Here is a 15,869-nt window from a genome sequence, read left to right on the forward strand (position 1 = left end):
AACGTTACTTGTCAAAGAAGAAGACAAAAAAATGTTAACATTTTAACCTAAAACTTAATTTTGTCTCTACAAACGGACAATTTCAAAAACTAGAGGTTTCCTAGGCTCTCAGTATCATGGAAGGAAACGTTTTCACAAACTATTATTATTTTTGGAAATACAGGGTCCGCCACTCGAAGTGTAACCAACTTTAGACCGTCTTGGTGTTTTCTGACGAGAAAAATGTTTAAATTGAGCAATTCGTAAACTCCCAAATCGATAGGGTTTATTTGACCGACCGTTCATACGAGAATTTGAGTCATCGATTGGCCACCAGGAGGCAGCACTCACCACAGTTAATGGTTTGGGCCGCTCTAACCGCAGATGGGCGCTCTCCAATCGTTTTTATCGAGACTGGCGTCAAGGTAAATGTGAAATATTATCGGGAAAGTACTCTGGAGGTTGCTTTGAAGCCGTGGGCAGACAGACATTTCGGTCGCAGACCATGGACTTTTCAACAGGACTCGACACCGTCTCACAAAGCTCGAGTGAACCAAGAATGGCTAAAAAACAACGTTCCAAAATTCATAACATCTACACAATGGCTCTCCAATTCATCAGACTCGAATCCGATGGATTATTCGCTTTGGGCCATTTTGAAGAGCAAGGTCCGAACTAAAAGATTCACCAGTTTCGAGGCGTTGGAAAAACCATTGTCCGCCAAAATATCTGCAAGTCACATTCGGGCAGCTTGCGATTCGTTTCTAGACCTCCTCAAGGCTTTAGTCAGGGCAAAAGGTGGTCATATCGAGCAAAAGTAAATTCTGATTCTTAATTTTGTATTATTTGCACACATTTTTTACTTTGAATTTAATAAAAATAATTTTCTAAACTAAATTTATGGTCTTTTTAATTGGTTACGAATGTCGGACCCTGTATTTTTATTCTACTATTAACTCGTATGTTAAGGCATTGCATAGAAAATTATTCAACATACTTTATACGAAAATCGTTAGAATATACAAGGTGGCACAAAAGCAATTACACTAGCGGAAGATTTACAATGTTTTCCAAATAGCGTCGTAAGTCAATCATAGTTGATTGACCAGCAATGTAGCGCATACAAAAAAATGGATAACTAATTTTGCGCCACCTTGTATTATCCCAAAAGTGACTATTGACTTTTTTATTCAACTACTTAACGAAAAAAGTTACATTAAATGCTATATAGAAAAATAGATAATTGATATAGGAATATTTTTCAGAGTATATTAATCCAAAATCAACTATTGACTTTCCACTTCTATCCTACGAATTAAGCACAACGACAAAGTTAGATTTAAAAAAAATCTATATAATTTTTTTCGAGAAAAATCTTCAGAGTATATTAACCCAAAAGCGATGATTCACTCTACATTTATTTTACGAATTAAGCACAAAGTTAGATTAAAAAAATATATATTAATTTTTGTAGAGGAAAGTCTTCAGCGTATATTATTTGAAGAGTCGAAGATCAGTTTCCAAACAAGCTGGTGACTTGTTTGGAGAATATTAAATATTGTACAAAGCATTTAATAAAATAAAATAAAATAAAAAATGCGTTTAACGTTACAAACGTTATGTTACGTTATTGTTGCGAGCGCCTCTGTATTTATGAAAAAAGTTCTAAGTTCTATAACACCTGAGACATGAGCAGCAACCTCGAAAATATCAGAATCAGTTGGCAGTTTCCGCTACATTAAGGGTTCCCCAATAAACATATACATATTTCTTATTCAAATTGCATTAGAGCCGAAACCATTTTGCCATGACTAAAAACTAATGAAAAACGACAGTTGCTGACCACTCGGCTAACACTTCTAAAAATACATCCCTCCTTTTTGAAAACCCTTTATGTAACTGAGACCTGACTTTTTAGATATAAGTTGAAGAATTGTGAAAAGTTTCGAAAGTTTTACTTGCACCCAAGGCTCATGCACAGATAGTACGAGGGTTGCTATTTATATTATGGGTCGAACAATTGGTGGTTAAAAACGATTTTATTGTTTTTAAAAATATTCTAAATGATGCTCGATACACTTTTGCATTTGCTTGAATCAATTTTCGAAGCACTTTGCCCAGACGCGTTTTCAGGATGTTTCTTAAATTGTGTGGAGTCCAACGCGAACATAACTTTTGATTATGTAAAATCTTATTGATGCTTGTCTCAATAATGCTCAAAGATGCCACAAGCTCACAGTGTGTGACCTGACGCAAATGATTGCTTCGTGCACATCATTGATATTTTCTGATTTTGGACGACCTTTCTGGAATTCGTCGGCGAGCGATTAGCGACCACGAGAAAATTCATTGTACCGGATTTTACGGCGATAAACCGGATTTTACGGTGCTAAAGTCCGGTACCTGTCCGCCGGATAATGATTTTAATTCTTCGATGCATTCTTGTCTTAATAGCCACGTCGAAAAATGTGAAAAATAATCGCACGAAAATATTTTTCTCTTAATTCTATTTTTCCCCCGAGATGAATTTTTAAATCCACTGTAAAAAACACTAATTTATTTATTTATTTGGCTAACACATCAAAACGTTCTGAATGCATTTATAATAAAATTTGTCAAACTTTCCACCGGAAACGTTAATTGGTGCCTGTTGGGCACTAGAAGTGTCAAAGGGCAGAAATATAAATAGTAAACCCTTTTATTAATAGAGCAGCTGATTTGATTTTTTTTTCTATTTATTTGTACCGAAAGTTTCAAATTTTATTCAAATTATTCTTAACTGTTTGTTTTTGTTTATCAATTTTGATATTTTAGTGACCAAAAGCGAAAAAAAATTCGAAAATAGAAATTGTTCCTGTAATTTTTGCTTCAATGTGCTTTACTAGTACCTATTACAAGGTGGCGCAAAATTAATCACCCTGTTGGAGGATTTTATATTTGACCCTTGTAAACTAGACAGCTGTAAAGGAAGTACAAACAGACAAGTAAGGGAGCACGCAAAGGCGGAAATAAAGAATTCCATCACTTAATGTTTTTTATTTAAGAAAAGTTATTCAAAAACAAAATAGGATGATGAATTTTGCGCCACCTTGTACTTCTGAATAGCTATGAATTTAAAATGTAAATTTGTTTCGTATTTCGAAAATTTATTTATCTCAAATAACCGAAAAGCATTTAAGCCGAAAAATATATCAGAAATTACGGAGTTTATATAAATATCAAAATTTTGAAGAAAACATTTTTTACTTTTTTCTTTCTCGAAACGCAAGCTACTGGGTACTAGGCACGTAGCAAAATAGTTTTCTTTATTTTCCCAACATTTTAAAAACCTTTCTTTTTGACAATATTTCATATTTCATATTAAAAAACTTTTAAAATTGGCAAGATTCAAATATTCTAATAGTTACGATATGCTACCACATGCATAAGAATTAAAATTTATTTTTAATGAAAAATGTATCCAGAACAAAACAAAATTTAAAATAAATATATTTTCGAAATTTCTACAATTTAGAATAAAATCGCTAAAGAACGTTTCTTCATATATCTAAGAAAAAGTACTTTTTATATATTTTTTGTCAACATTATGTACAACTTTCAGTTTTGGCTTAACAAAAAACATATTTGATGAGTTCACTTAAAAATCAAGAATAGTATTCGCTACCACTTTCTCAGTCTTAAGCGCCATATAAACGAAGTGTAATTTGTTTAACAACCATTTGAGAAATCGATATATGCAAGTCGTTCAAAATTTTGATTTTTAAACAGTAACTTTGTACAAAAAACAAAACAAAAAAAAAAAAAACAATAATAATAATAATCAAGCCTGGTGGTGAATTAGAAAAATGTTGAAAAATTTGCAACTGATTGACCGATAAATCCCTCCGTGCGCTTTAAACTGAGCTCCAACTTCCTCCAAAACCCTTAGAATATAACATAAAAGGTGGCACAAAATCAATCACCCTATTGAAAGATTTATATTTTTTGCAAAAGGACGGCCTACTTCAATCATATTTGACAGACAAGAGATGAAGCGCGTAAAAGTCAAACTGAAAATTTCAATCACTCAAAATCATTTTTTTTTAATTTATTTTTATAATTATTATTTAGTAAAAAAGTTATTCAAAAACAAAATGGATGATTAATTTTGGGCCCTCTTGTACAATTCTTGAGTTTTTTGAACAAGCTCTGCGGTTTCATGCCTCTTTAAAATAATGGATGGCCTATGAAAAGCCTCGGCAAAATTTAGCCTGAGAGTTTCATTGCCTGCCAAGGTGTGAACGTTAATAGAAAATCCTTTTACAATCACGATTTAATTTCATACTCGAAGCGCGGTCCCTAATCACTACTTTTAGAGAAAGAACCGATATGGCAATATTTATATAAATGATATTAAAAAAAAAAACAAAAATGCAGTAAGAAAAATCCTAATAGAAACGAACGTACAAGTACTTGAAAAAATTGGTCTTAATCGCTACAAATAAATCTTGATAAATTTGCAATTTCTATACGAATTTGAATTATGTATGTATATGAATATGTATATCAATAACCACGCCCATATTTCTTATACTTAAAAGTTAAATTTAATGCAGCAATTTTGTAGCGTAAACTTATTTCCTATTTCTTACTCATAATAGATATAAATAAGACGACATTTCATTCAGAAAGTAGAAAATTGGTTTAAAATACATGCATAAGCATGTATGTACTCGTATACAGACATACAGTCAACGTCAAAAGAAAGTGTACACCATATATTTATTTATTTACTTTTTAATTTCAATTATTCTTTTATAAAAACACTGTTCATACTACAACAAAAACCATATAAAGCAAAGTCTCAAGCTTTGCACGAAATTTGTAAGAACTCGGCCAATTTTCATCAAAATTTCAAACTTTTTACGCAGAATTTTTAGAAAAAATTTCAGATATACAGTTTTATAGTTCATTGACTTTTGGTAAAATAAAGTGCAAGTTTCAAGTGGGAGCTGCAAGACAGATGAACTTGCCCGGACCGGTACAACGCTCGATCTCAACCGGATAAGACGCTGACACCCATGCCTTTAGCCACTTGTAAGCTACTGATAGATAGGGAAACCATCAACCGTCAGTTAAATACAAGTTGGCAAAACGTCACAAGATGCGAACTAAGCAGACATGTCCGAAATGCAACAGCGGTCGATCAAAAAGCTTGTTAAGATTTAACAGAGAAACTATAAGGAAAAGTATAGGGGTATTAACTGGTCATTGTTTAATAGGCAGCCACGCTAGAAGGTTAGTACTCCCGTACTTCGATTTCTGTAGAAGCTGGAATCAGCAGAAGGGGAAACAGTCAGGCACCTTTTATGTGAGCGTGAAAGCTTAGCTATGAGGAGGCTGCGCACTCTTGATATGCCATTTTTAACTGATGTAGCGAACATAGCTAAAACTAAACTAAAGCTAACGAAGCTTTGCTCGTTTATTAAAGCTAGCGGATGAAAAAGAACCCATAGTGTAAGGATAAGCTCCAGTGGTATCACAATGGGCCTACGAAAGGTTTAAGTGTGTCGTTGCGACAGCCACCCTACCTACTTACCTTCAAGTGGTTAAAAAATCGCATTGATTTTTGAAAAAAAATTTTCTGTTAATGGTGTTGGGTGTTCTCTTCCATATAAAAAATGTGGAGTAGACGTGAAATGGAGAAAATATATAAGACCGCGGCCGAAAAAATTTCTCAAAAATCAGTGTGATTTTGGACCTACTTGAAACTGGCACAAAAATTTAATGAGCTATAAAATGGCACACTTCAAATGTTTTTAGGAATTCCGAGTAAAAATTTGAAATTTGGATGGAAATTTGCCGAATTCCTGTTGATGAAAATTTCAAATAAAAAGTTCAATACTTCTGCTTCACATGAATTTTGTTGTAATATGAACTACCTTTTTATAAAAAAAAATTATTGAAATTACAAAATAAATAAAAAGACAAAATTTATCTATATGAGGTGTACACTTTTTTTCACGTTGACAGTATGAACATTAGAGTGGGTCTATTTATATGGAAAAAAAAATTTGTATAACCAAATGTCAAAAATTTTTACGCAAAAGTCAAATATGCTATTACGTTGACTGTTTTACCTTTTTTATCTATTGCGATATAAAATAGATCTGACCTTTTTTTTGTTTTAGACTTTGGAAATGGAAATTGTTTCTTTTTTACGCACAATTTTTTTAGTGTTTTTGTTCAGCGTGAAATGTAGACGATGCCACTCGGGATTGGAGTCCAAGTTTAAGCGCTTAAATAGCCCCACCCTAATGTATGTACGTAGAACTTTGAGTGAAAAAAAATGCACTGCACAGATAATTTTAAAACTTCAAGTTTTTCATTATTGTCTAACAAGACAAGACACACCTGGATGATAGCTTTCATGAAAAAACAAAATTTTTATACTTAAACTATGATTTCAATGAAAAAATATGGAAGCGAAAAATATTTAATTAAGGGGGAAGTCTACTGTGAATTTTTCAAAAAATCGATTTTTTTTATTAGCTTAAAAAATACTTTGAACCCTCTTAAATAAGGTACAATATGTGTTACAGCTGGCTAAATTTTTCTTCGTTGAAATTTCGACCTTTTCCCGAAGCGCTCCAAAGCGCGTACCTGCGGCACATTCCTATCTGTTTCGCATTTTTCTCGAAACTAAGTTTTTGTATACGGTGTACACGATATCTCGAGTTCTGATAAATGAATCAGCTTAAAAATTTAATTATATATTCTCTGTAATAGTGTCTCTCGTCTGACATAGGATTTTTTTGATTTCGTTATTTGTTAAATTGTTATAAACAATAGTAACATCAATTTTAGGCAAAAAAAAAAGAAAAAAATGTCAAGAATTTTTTTTCAACGCCAAAATTTTTTATCGACATAATCCTACGTCAGACGAGAGTCAATACTATGTATATGATAACAATATTTTGTTTTTTTGTTTTAGATCACCGAAACGTAAGATTTCATGTACACCGTTTAGGCACCTAAGAAAAGCGGACCTGCGCTTGCAGAAGTGCCACAGCGGCCATTTTGAATATTTTGACTTAAATTTTTTTTTTCAAAAACTTAAATATATAATAAAGATAAGAGTTTAAATAGATTTTATGTACGAGCAATATTTTGTTAGAAATAAAATCCGGAAAATAAGCCTGTTTTTTCCCTTGTCACAGTAGACTTCCCCCTTAAATCAAATGACAAATTCATGTTCATATGTTTGTATATATGTATGCATGTAAATGTATATAAGAAATTGTGTATATACAATCATAAACGTATGTATGTATACATATTATATGTATGTGTGTGTTTGTGTATGCGTGTGAGATCGTGCAAATGTGTTCTCAAAAAATATAGCAAATACGTGAAATATTTCTTATTAATCGCAGCAAAAAAATACAAACCCGAATAATCCATGGAGCCGAGATTAGCTGAGAGTAAGCCCGATCCATCATCGAAGCCGCGCCGTTTCGATATCAAACCAGGCGGCAACGAGCCTGGCCCAGATGGTGATGGCATATGCCTACCTGAGGCCATCCCAGGTGATGGCGCACGACGTGGCGGAGTGGCACGACCCAATCCCGAATCTGTATCTAGGCCAAGATGCGTTTTAAACAACAATACAACCAATAACAAACGAACGAACGACATAACGTTGATAGGCAGGCAGGCAGGCAGAAAGTCAGAAGGTCAGACGAGCAGGCGGTTACACAGGCATTCACACAGTACGGATGAGTTACACATACAAATATTTTTTTGATTTGAGTAGAGTAGGTTTGTGTTTAGTTTAACGATTTTTTTTGTACGTATTTTTCAATTCAGTAATGACAGCGAGCGGGCGAGCACGTTTAGTTTGACGATAATTTGTATGATGTTAGTTTGGAAAAAAGATAAAAACAACAACGCATGTGCATAATTTAACATTTGCCAAATATTAGGAAATATGTGTTTTTAGTTAAGTTTAGTTTTTTTGGAGTTTAGAATTTTTAAATTTTTTTCATTTGTTTTGAAAAATTAGTTTTTTATTTAATTTTAGTATTCAAATTTAATTAACTATACAATATGTTTGTTTGTATGTATGTATGTACACTTGTAAGCTTGTGTTATGAATTGGTGCAATGAGTTAAATCGCGATCGTTTACGAAAATGTTAGAAATAATTTAAAATGGTACTCACAGAATTACACTTACATACTATATATGTATGTATGTATGTATATATACATACATGGGTTTGCTGGTATGAGTTTATACAATGCTCGAGCATATAATTTGTACATAAGTGACTTGAAAGACAATCGAGTAATGAGTTCTTAAGTTTTTTTAAGTTTTCTAATTGCCTGAATTTCGAAATTATTGAATTTTTTTCAGTTTTGAATACAAAATTCCTGTTCATATGTTTGATAACAGACTTTTCCCAACAGGATATACAATTTCAATTTACATACAAGGTGGCGCAAAATTAATCACGCTAGCGGAAGATTTATAATTTGTGCAAATGACGTCGTACGTCAATCAAATTTGACACTTGTGCACTAGACAGCTGTAGTGGAAGTACAAACAGACAAGCAAGGAAGCGCGGTCAAAAGATTTCCCATCACTCAAGCTTGGTTTTCGTAATTTATGCTAGCAGAAAATGTTATTCAAAAACAAAATTGGATAAGTAATTTTGCGTGACCTTGTACCTACTTTCAGAAGTATACGCAAGTTTAGCTCATTTGAGTTTTGTAAATTTTTACAGTAAAAAAAAAAATTATATTAATATTCAAAAAATTTGAACTTTAGGAAAATTTTATTTTTTTACAATTTAAACTTTTTCTTCAAAATGAGTAAGAAAGTATTAAAATCTTTTTGAAATACGCAAAACTTATGAGAAACTATTGAGACGTATGCATAAACAAGGTGACGCAGAATTAATCACCCTATCGGAAGATTTACATATATTTTTTTCATATGGCGTCGTGTATCAATCATATTTCACACTTGTGAACTAAACAACTGCGGTATACAACAGACAAGGAATAGAGCGCGCAAAGGTCAAAATAAAGGTTAACATTACTCAAAATCATTTCTGTTTTTATTTCGCAAAAAAGTTATTAAAAAACAAAAACGGATGATTAATTTTGCGCCACCTTGTACTATGTAAGGAAATTTTTAAATAAAGAAAAAATCATTTTCAGCTTAAAATTACATCTCAAGCAATAAAAAACAGAGTTTGGAGAAAAAACGTAACTTTGGCAGAATCAATTGCTTGAGTTTTTTTTAATCTTGAGCTAAATTTCAAAAAAAAAAATATATATATATATAAAAGTTAGATGATTAATTTTGCGCCATCTTGTATTATGTACAAGAAAATTGTTAAATAAAGAAAAAATAATTTATTGAAATCACGTCTCAGGTAATACAATAAAAAAAAGAAGAAACAATTTATTTTTGGAAGAATTAACTTTCAGAGAATGCTCTTTTAATTCTAAGTTAAATTTGAAGAAAAAAATATAAAAAATGTAGATGTAAAATTTTGCGCCACCTTGTATTATGTACAAAAAAATTGTTAAATGAAAAAAAATAATAATAATAATTTGCTTGAAATTACGTCTCAGATAACACAATAAAAAAAAGTTTGAAAAAAAAAAATTAATTTTTAGAGAATTTTCTTTTAATTCTAAGTTAAATTTTAAGGAAAAAATAAAAAAAAAAGTTAGATGTAAAATTTTGCGCCACCTTGTATTATGTATAAGAAAATTGTTAAATAAAGAAGAAATAATTTGCTTGAAATTACGTCTCAGGTAATAAAAACAGAGTTTGAAGAAAAACTTTCATTTTAAAAACATTAATTTTTTGAGTATTTTGTTTTTAAGTTAGATTTCAAAAAAAATTAAAAAAAAAAACACATAAAACACTAAAATTTTATCTCAGCTCATCACATTATAAAATAAAATTTTGTTATTGCAATTTATAAAAAAAAATCCTGCCGAATTTGGTAATTTTCTCATAAAGCAAATAGTTTCTATTAAAAAAAAATTTAAGTTATAAGCTTTCTTTGTCCTAAAAATATGCAACTAATTTAGAAAAGGTCACTTTTTCAATGCAAGTTAAGCTGTGGCGAAATTTTTAGCTAAGCTGAAGAGCGCACAAAATAATATTATATGTGGAAACGAAATATTTGGAGGCCATTAAAACCGTTTAAAAAATCGTTTGAAGCTAAGTTAAATCAGCTAAAGTTTTAAATCTGGAAAAGGTGCACTCCACCAAGACTCACCCAACTTATTTCAACATTCAAGAAATTATTTGGTTCTAATTTTATTGCTGCTGGTGAAATAGGCAAGGCGAGTTTTTTTTAATCGGCTTGTACCTTGTTTAACCGTGGCATAAAACTGTTTATGAAAAAACTGGCCTTTACAGTTAAATCTTCTTTAATTTCCTCTCTATTAGAATGAATGCTGTACGTAGCTAATTTAGCATTACATCTTAATTACTCATTTTCTATAGCTTTAATTACTCTTTACTTCGAGGTACAAATATGAAAAAGCGGCATATTTGGGAGCTACTTAACCTTATTTTGTAAACTGCAAAGCACAAAATGTGAAACCAAACCTAAATTAACTGTACTTGTATGGGTAAAGTTTTGTTAGAAATGGGCGTGGTTATTGACACATTTTAACTGATTTTTTGTTTTTTCTTACATAAAAGTCAGTACTTCTTTTTTGTGTTTCTTGCTTCAAGAGAAGTTATATTAGTTTTGTTGTAAATGTGGCGCAGGCGAGTATGATAACAAAATGTTGAACTGATGATAGATGATCGAAATAAGTACTCTTTGCTTTAGGTTGGATGAATAAAAGTTTGGAATTATTTAAAAAAAATTTTAAATCTAAAATTTTTGAGATGAACAGTTTAGCTTAGTGAAAGTGAAAAATTGAAGACAATTTTTTGAATTTTTATAAACTACATTTAATATGGAAAAAATATGAATGTAAATTTCTGCGTTTAACTTTTGATTGCGCAGGTATCGAATTTACTGTGCTAAGTATGAGAAATTGAAAAAAAGGTTATTAAGATTATTATTAAGCCGAAATATTCCACTAATATAATATAATTTACAAATGAAATTCAAACAGTCAAACAAAATGCGCGACAAGAGTAATATTTGAGGTGTAGTTTCAAAGACAAACTTTTAACAAAAAAGTACAGAATTTAGCCTACAAATAATTAGCCACAACCTTTGAATTGAACGATCTTCACTAAAACACTATACATGAAGCACACCTTACTCGTATATATATTTTCTAGGTTGGAAGCTATTTTTGAAAAAACAACAAGTATATGAAAAATGCTGTTTATATTTATTACAAAAGCTGAGACCACCACAAGTATAAGTTGAAAAGTAATATTAAAGCCAACAGAAACGAGTTGGTATGTAAATAAGAGTATAATGCGATTGTCACACAATACTGGAGCAACGAATGTAAAGAATAAGAAACCAAAACCAAAACCAAAACAAAAACCAAACCACCAACCACCAGAGTAAGCAATTTTTGTTGTTGTACATATTTTTTACACTTTTTTGGTTTTTTTTTTTGCTTAGCTGTTTCTTGAGCGTACAGATATGCCTTTATTTTTCATAATATTTTTTTTTTGTTTGTTTTGTAATTGGTCTTCGGTTCTTACCACACAGATTCATTAGCGAATTCGACTTGCGACCACGGAAATTAAGGCTACTTCCTTTAGCTACAGATATACGTGAGCGGCCTCGATCGACGGTTGGTTCTGGAAAAAGGCCCATAATACAGGCGTTTGTTTTGGTTTGTACTCATTAATTGATAAAAATTGTATTGTAAATGCGGTATTGAAGTATTTGAACAAAAAAAAATTGTTTTTTAAATAGTAAGATATATTATAAATATTTGAAAATAAATATATAGATAAGTAGAAGAAAGAAAAATACTGCAGTAGTAAAATAATTTAATTTATCAACCTGACCCAAAATACCAACACCATTTTTTGGATTCGTATAAAATAACTAGACTAGGGTTGCATAAAATAGTAGATGATTGATATTTATATAGCTATATATATGTAAGTATATACACAAGGCTGTTTGTGGCAGTTCCTCGTTTTCTTCTTCACCAGATGAAAGTCTAAACACACCGCAGGTACATGCATATGTATGCACGTATGTATGTATGTGTATATAGTGTTGCCATATTTTACATTTCCATATACATATGTACGTGCTTAGAATGCTAAATATGTACTTATTATGTATATGTCGGTAAAAAATTCTTAGGAACCGTAAAAAGTGGTTGAAGAAATAAACTTAAATTAATACCCATCACCAACCTCTTGATGCCTTATATGATCCCCTGCGCCCAATTGGAGTTGAACTTGTGCTTGGGTATTCATCAGGTGATTCTGTTTAAAAATATATAAGTATATATGCAGATGTAGATTAAAAACACAGATGAAGTAAAATTGCAAGTGAAATGAAATCATACACAGTTGCATAACGCATAGTAAAATAGCAACTATTACATACTCATTTAACGCTGTCATGCAAAACAACAACAAAAAAAAAAACAAAAAAAGAGGGAGTGCGCCTAAAAGTAGTTTAAGCTAAAATGAGTGCATGAGAGTTCTGTATTGAAGGAGTATAGTCCGTAGTTCCTAAGTGGCGTTCAATAGGGAGCTATAATCAAGTTTTTAAGGGATCCCAAGTGAGACTATTTTGAGCGATGCTATTAATTTAAGGGGTTAGGGGTAGTCAGAACTTTCATTTTGCATTTTCTTAAAATATAATAAAATTTTGCATTTCCCTAAAATATAATAAAATTTCTTAAAAATATTGTGAGAAAATTTGAAGTGAATTCGACAAATACTTTTCGAGTTATTAAACAATTAATAAAGGTTAATAAATCCATAGCAAAACTTTAAATGCATTTTTCTCAAAACTATGTTTTTTGAATTGGTGATCACTGTAACCTAAAAACCGCTTGGCAGATTTCAATAAAATTAATACTGCTTTTGAAAAACATAAAAAACTCGTGCCTGATCGAGAGATTTTTTTTTTTTCAAAATTTCGATTTTTTTTTAACAATTAATTTTCGGGTTTTTCTCGAAAATCTGAAAAATATTTCCTGAGGCCGCCATATTGTTAATTTTGAAAAAAAAGAGCTTCGATCGGGCACAAGATTATCTATTAATAAAACTAATTTCTCTTGTCCGATTGATTTTAGATGAATCTCCAAGGACTTGTGATGATCACCGCAAGGGACTTTTGAAGAAACGGGCTCCACACAAACAGCGATACCTTTTACAATTATTAATTTTTTTTTTGAAATTTTGCTAAAGTCAAGTCCAAACATGATGTATTAATACTATGTTTTTATTTTTGTAAAATAAAGCAATTGACTAGCAAAAAAAAATTATTGAAAATCATAATTTTTCGGGCCTCTGACTACCCCTAACCCCTTAAGGTTCTACTGTATTACTTTAAACTGAAAACTTTCTAGCACATGAAATGTAAGATTTGGCATCTTCAGTCCAAAAAAAAACAAATTTTATTTATATAAAGAATTCTTCAAAAGACGCGCCTCGATGTTGTCTTAAAATAAACCTTATACAAATTTAGATTCTTTCAGGTTTCACTATTTATATTCAAAAACGGCTCTTAACAATTATATGTGAAAAATATTATCATTTAAATATCCACCATGAGCGCGTCTACAGGTAAAATCCGCCTAATAGTCGATTCATGAATGCCTAATTGTTGAGAACGTCGAGGTATTGATGTGGAAGGTTGTCCTTCCTCGTACCTGCACCTTGACGTTGGTGTTTGGGCTTGCGTGCATTTGTGAAAAACTTGACTGTGCCAACGGAGTGCTTAGGTACTCCACAAGGATCACCCATGTTGGAGAGGCTAACCTGGAGATGTCAGACAAAGACATGTACAAGTCCGTCTCCCGCCTCCCGGTAGGTCATCAACGTTCGTAAAGCGTCTGTCATATAATGAGCGTCTCTCTGATCTGCGTCTGATCCCAACCTTTGAGTTGTTGACTCATTCAGACGATGATTTTCACAAAAAAAAATACGCTTTTTGCGATATTTTTTTCTTAAAAACCGATTAATTTCATAATAAAATGTCAAATATGACATGAAAAAGGTACCGTCTTGAAATTATTCACTACTGACATCTGCACATAACTTTTGAAAGACCATTTAAATATACAAGGTGGCGCAAAATTAATCATCCAATTTTATTTTCGAATATCTTTTTTGCTAACATAAATGAACAAGCTGGAGTGATGGTGATCTTCATTTTGATCGCGCAGCACTGCTTGTCTGTTGTATACTGATGTGTAGTGCACAAGCATCGAATATGAATTGACTTACGCGGCCATTTGCAAAAATTATAAATCTTCCGATAGGGTGACTAATTTTGCGCCACCTTTTATTGTATACATATCGCACCCTAAATACAAAAGGGTCACAACTCAAAATACTAAGATTTTCAGGAGAGACGAAAAACATTTTATGTAAAAATTATTGTAATATATTATTTAAAGAAAATATTGTTCCATCATGAAAATATACAACATTGAAAAAGGTTCTACTATATTTTTTTTCAATTTTATATTATGTTTGCGAAAATAAAACAAAATTTTGATTTATGACTCTTTAACTGAAATTTTTTCGATTAACTAGTGATATTATCTTAAGTTGTGCCTTTTTAACTGATAAAATGTTTTAATTTTATAAGTTTCCTAACCTAATTGAACTCACTTTTTACAACTAAAGAGGCACAATGCAAAATAATATACCATGAAATTTATCACTTTTTACAGTTATAGAGGCAGAACTCAAAATAAAACTCTTTATGTGTAATAAAAGTAATCAGCTATTCTTGAGCCCATTAACGCAACTAAAAATAATTCTCTTTAGTTGATCGTGCGAAAGCAACACACTTGACATAAAAATAGACATAACTGTATTTTTCCAGTTAAAGAAGATAGTTATGTGAACGAAATATGTGCAGCAGTTAGAAATGTGTATTCTGAATTTAGTCCAGTCAAAAGAGGATTTAACTTCGTAATTTTAGGAGTATGCGAGTTTATGATTTTATTATGTAAAGCCCATCACTGTGAACTTAAGTTTGAGTTTTCGGGGTCGGGGGTTGTGTCCCGCGGCCGCCATCTTGGAAATAAGGGTGCAACTGGTTTTTTGCGATTATCTCGTGAATTTCGAAAGTTACGAAAATTTTGTAAAAGACTTTTTTGTAGATAATAATATTATCTACAACTCTCATTCAAAACGTTTTATTGTAAAATTAATAATAAAAAAGTTATAAACAAAATTACGCGAAAAATTAAGGGATGCATTGTTTTAAAGCGTAATAACTTTTTTTTATTGATTTTATGGAAAATATACATCAGAGCTTTTTTATAGAGCATTCTTTTGTGAACATTTTTGTCTAAAAGTTTTTTCCGCTATCTTTATTTAGTCGTATGATTTTGAGCTGCTAAGCGGAGCAACCAATACATTAGCGAAGCGCGTACATGATTACACAGGCCGACAAAATTTAACCAACATTTAGACCCAGAAACCAGACTATATATTTCCAAAGGTTTATGATGCGCTAAATCCAAATCTGGCCTCAGAATTGCTCTATCAGCTCTGGTTTTCGAGATATCCTAACCTAAAAGTGCAAAAAACACCATTTTTGCCCATATTTGAGGTTATGTAGCCTTGCAGATGTTTTCTTTCACCAAAATTAAAGGATGGCATCTTTAAATACAATCCTTCTTTTTTCAAATGGCGTTTTGTTTGCTGAAATATCATTTTTTTTCGCAGAGATATCGCATTTTGAAATTT

At 31.4% G+C, this 15,869-nt stretch overlaps 1 protein-coding gene across 24 annotated transcripts in view; it reads right to left on the reverse strand.

Annotated features, from left to right (window-relative positions):
- LOC129246215 (patronin) overlaps positions 1-15,869 on the reverse strand; it is a 51,155-nt gene that overhangs the window by 4,757 nt on the left and 30,529 nt on the right. For 13 of the 24 annotated variants that reach the window (XM_054884832.1, XM_054884829.1, XM_054884830.1 and 10 more), the window contains 3 exons: positions 12,342-12,413; positions 11,670-11,768; positions 7,410-7,598 (listed from right to left, as the gene is read on the reverse strand). In XM_054884832.1, coding sequence (XP_054740807.1) covers positions 7,410-7,598; positions 11,670-11,768; positions 12,342-12,413 — 360 coding nt within the window. The remainder of the gene's footprint in view (positions 1-7,409; positions 7,599-11,669; positions 11,769-12,341; positions 12,414-15,869) is intronic. The other 11 variants (XM_054884852.1, XM_054884850.1, XM_054884849.1 and 8 more) reach the window with 7 other exon arrangements.

Source organism: Anastrepha obliqua, chromosome 4 (genome assembly GCF_027943255.1).
Source record: "Anastrepha obliqua isolate idAnaObli1 chromosome 4, idAnaObli1_1.0, whole genome shotgun sequence".
Classification (NCBI taxonomy): Eukaryota; Metazoa; Arthropoda; class Insecta; order Diptera; family Tephritidae; genus Anastrepha; species Anastrepha obliqua.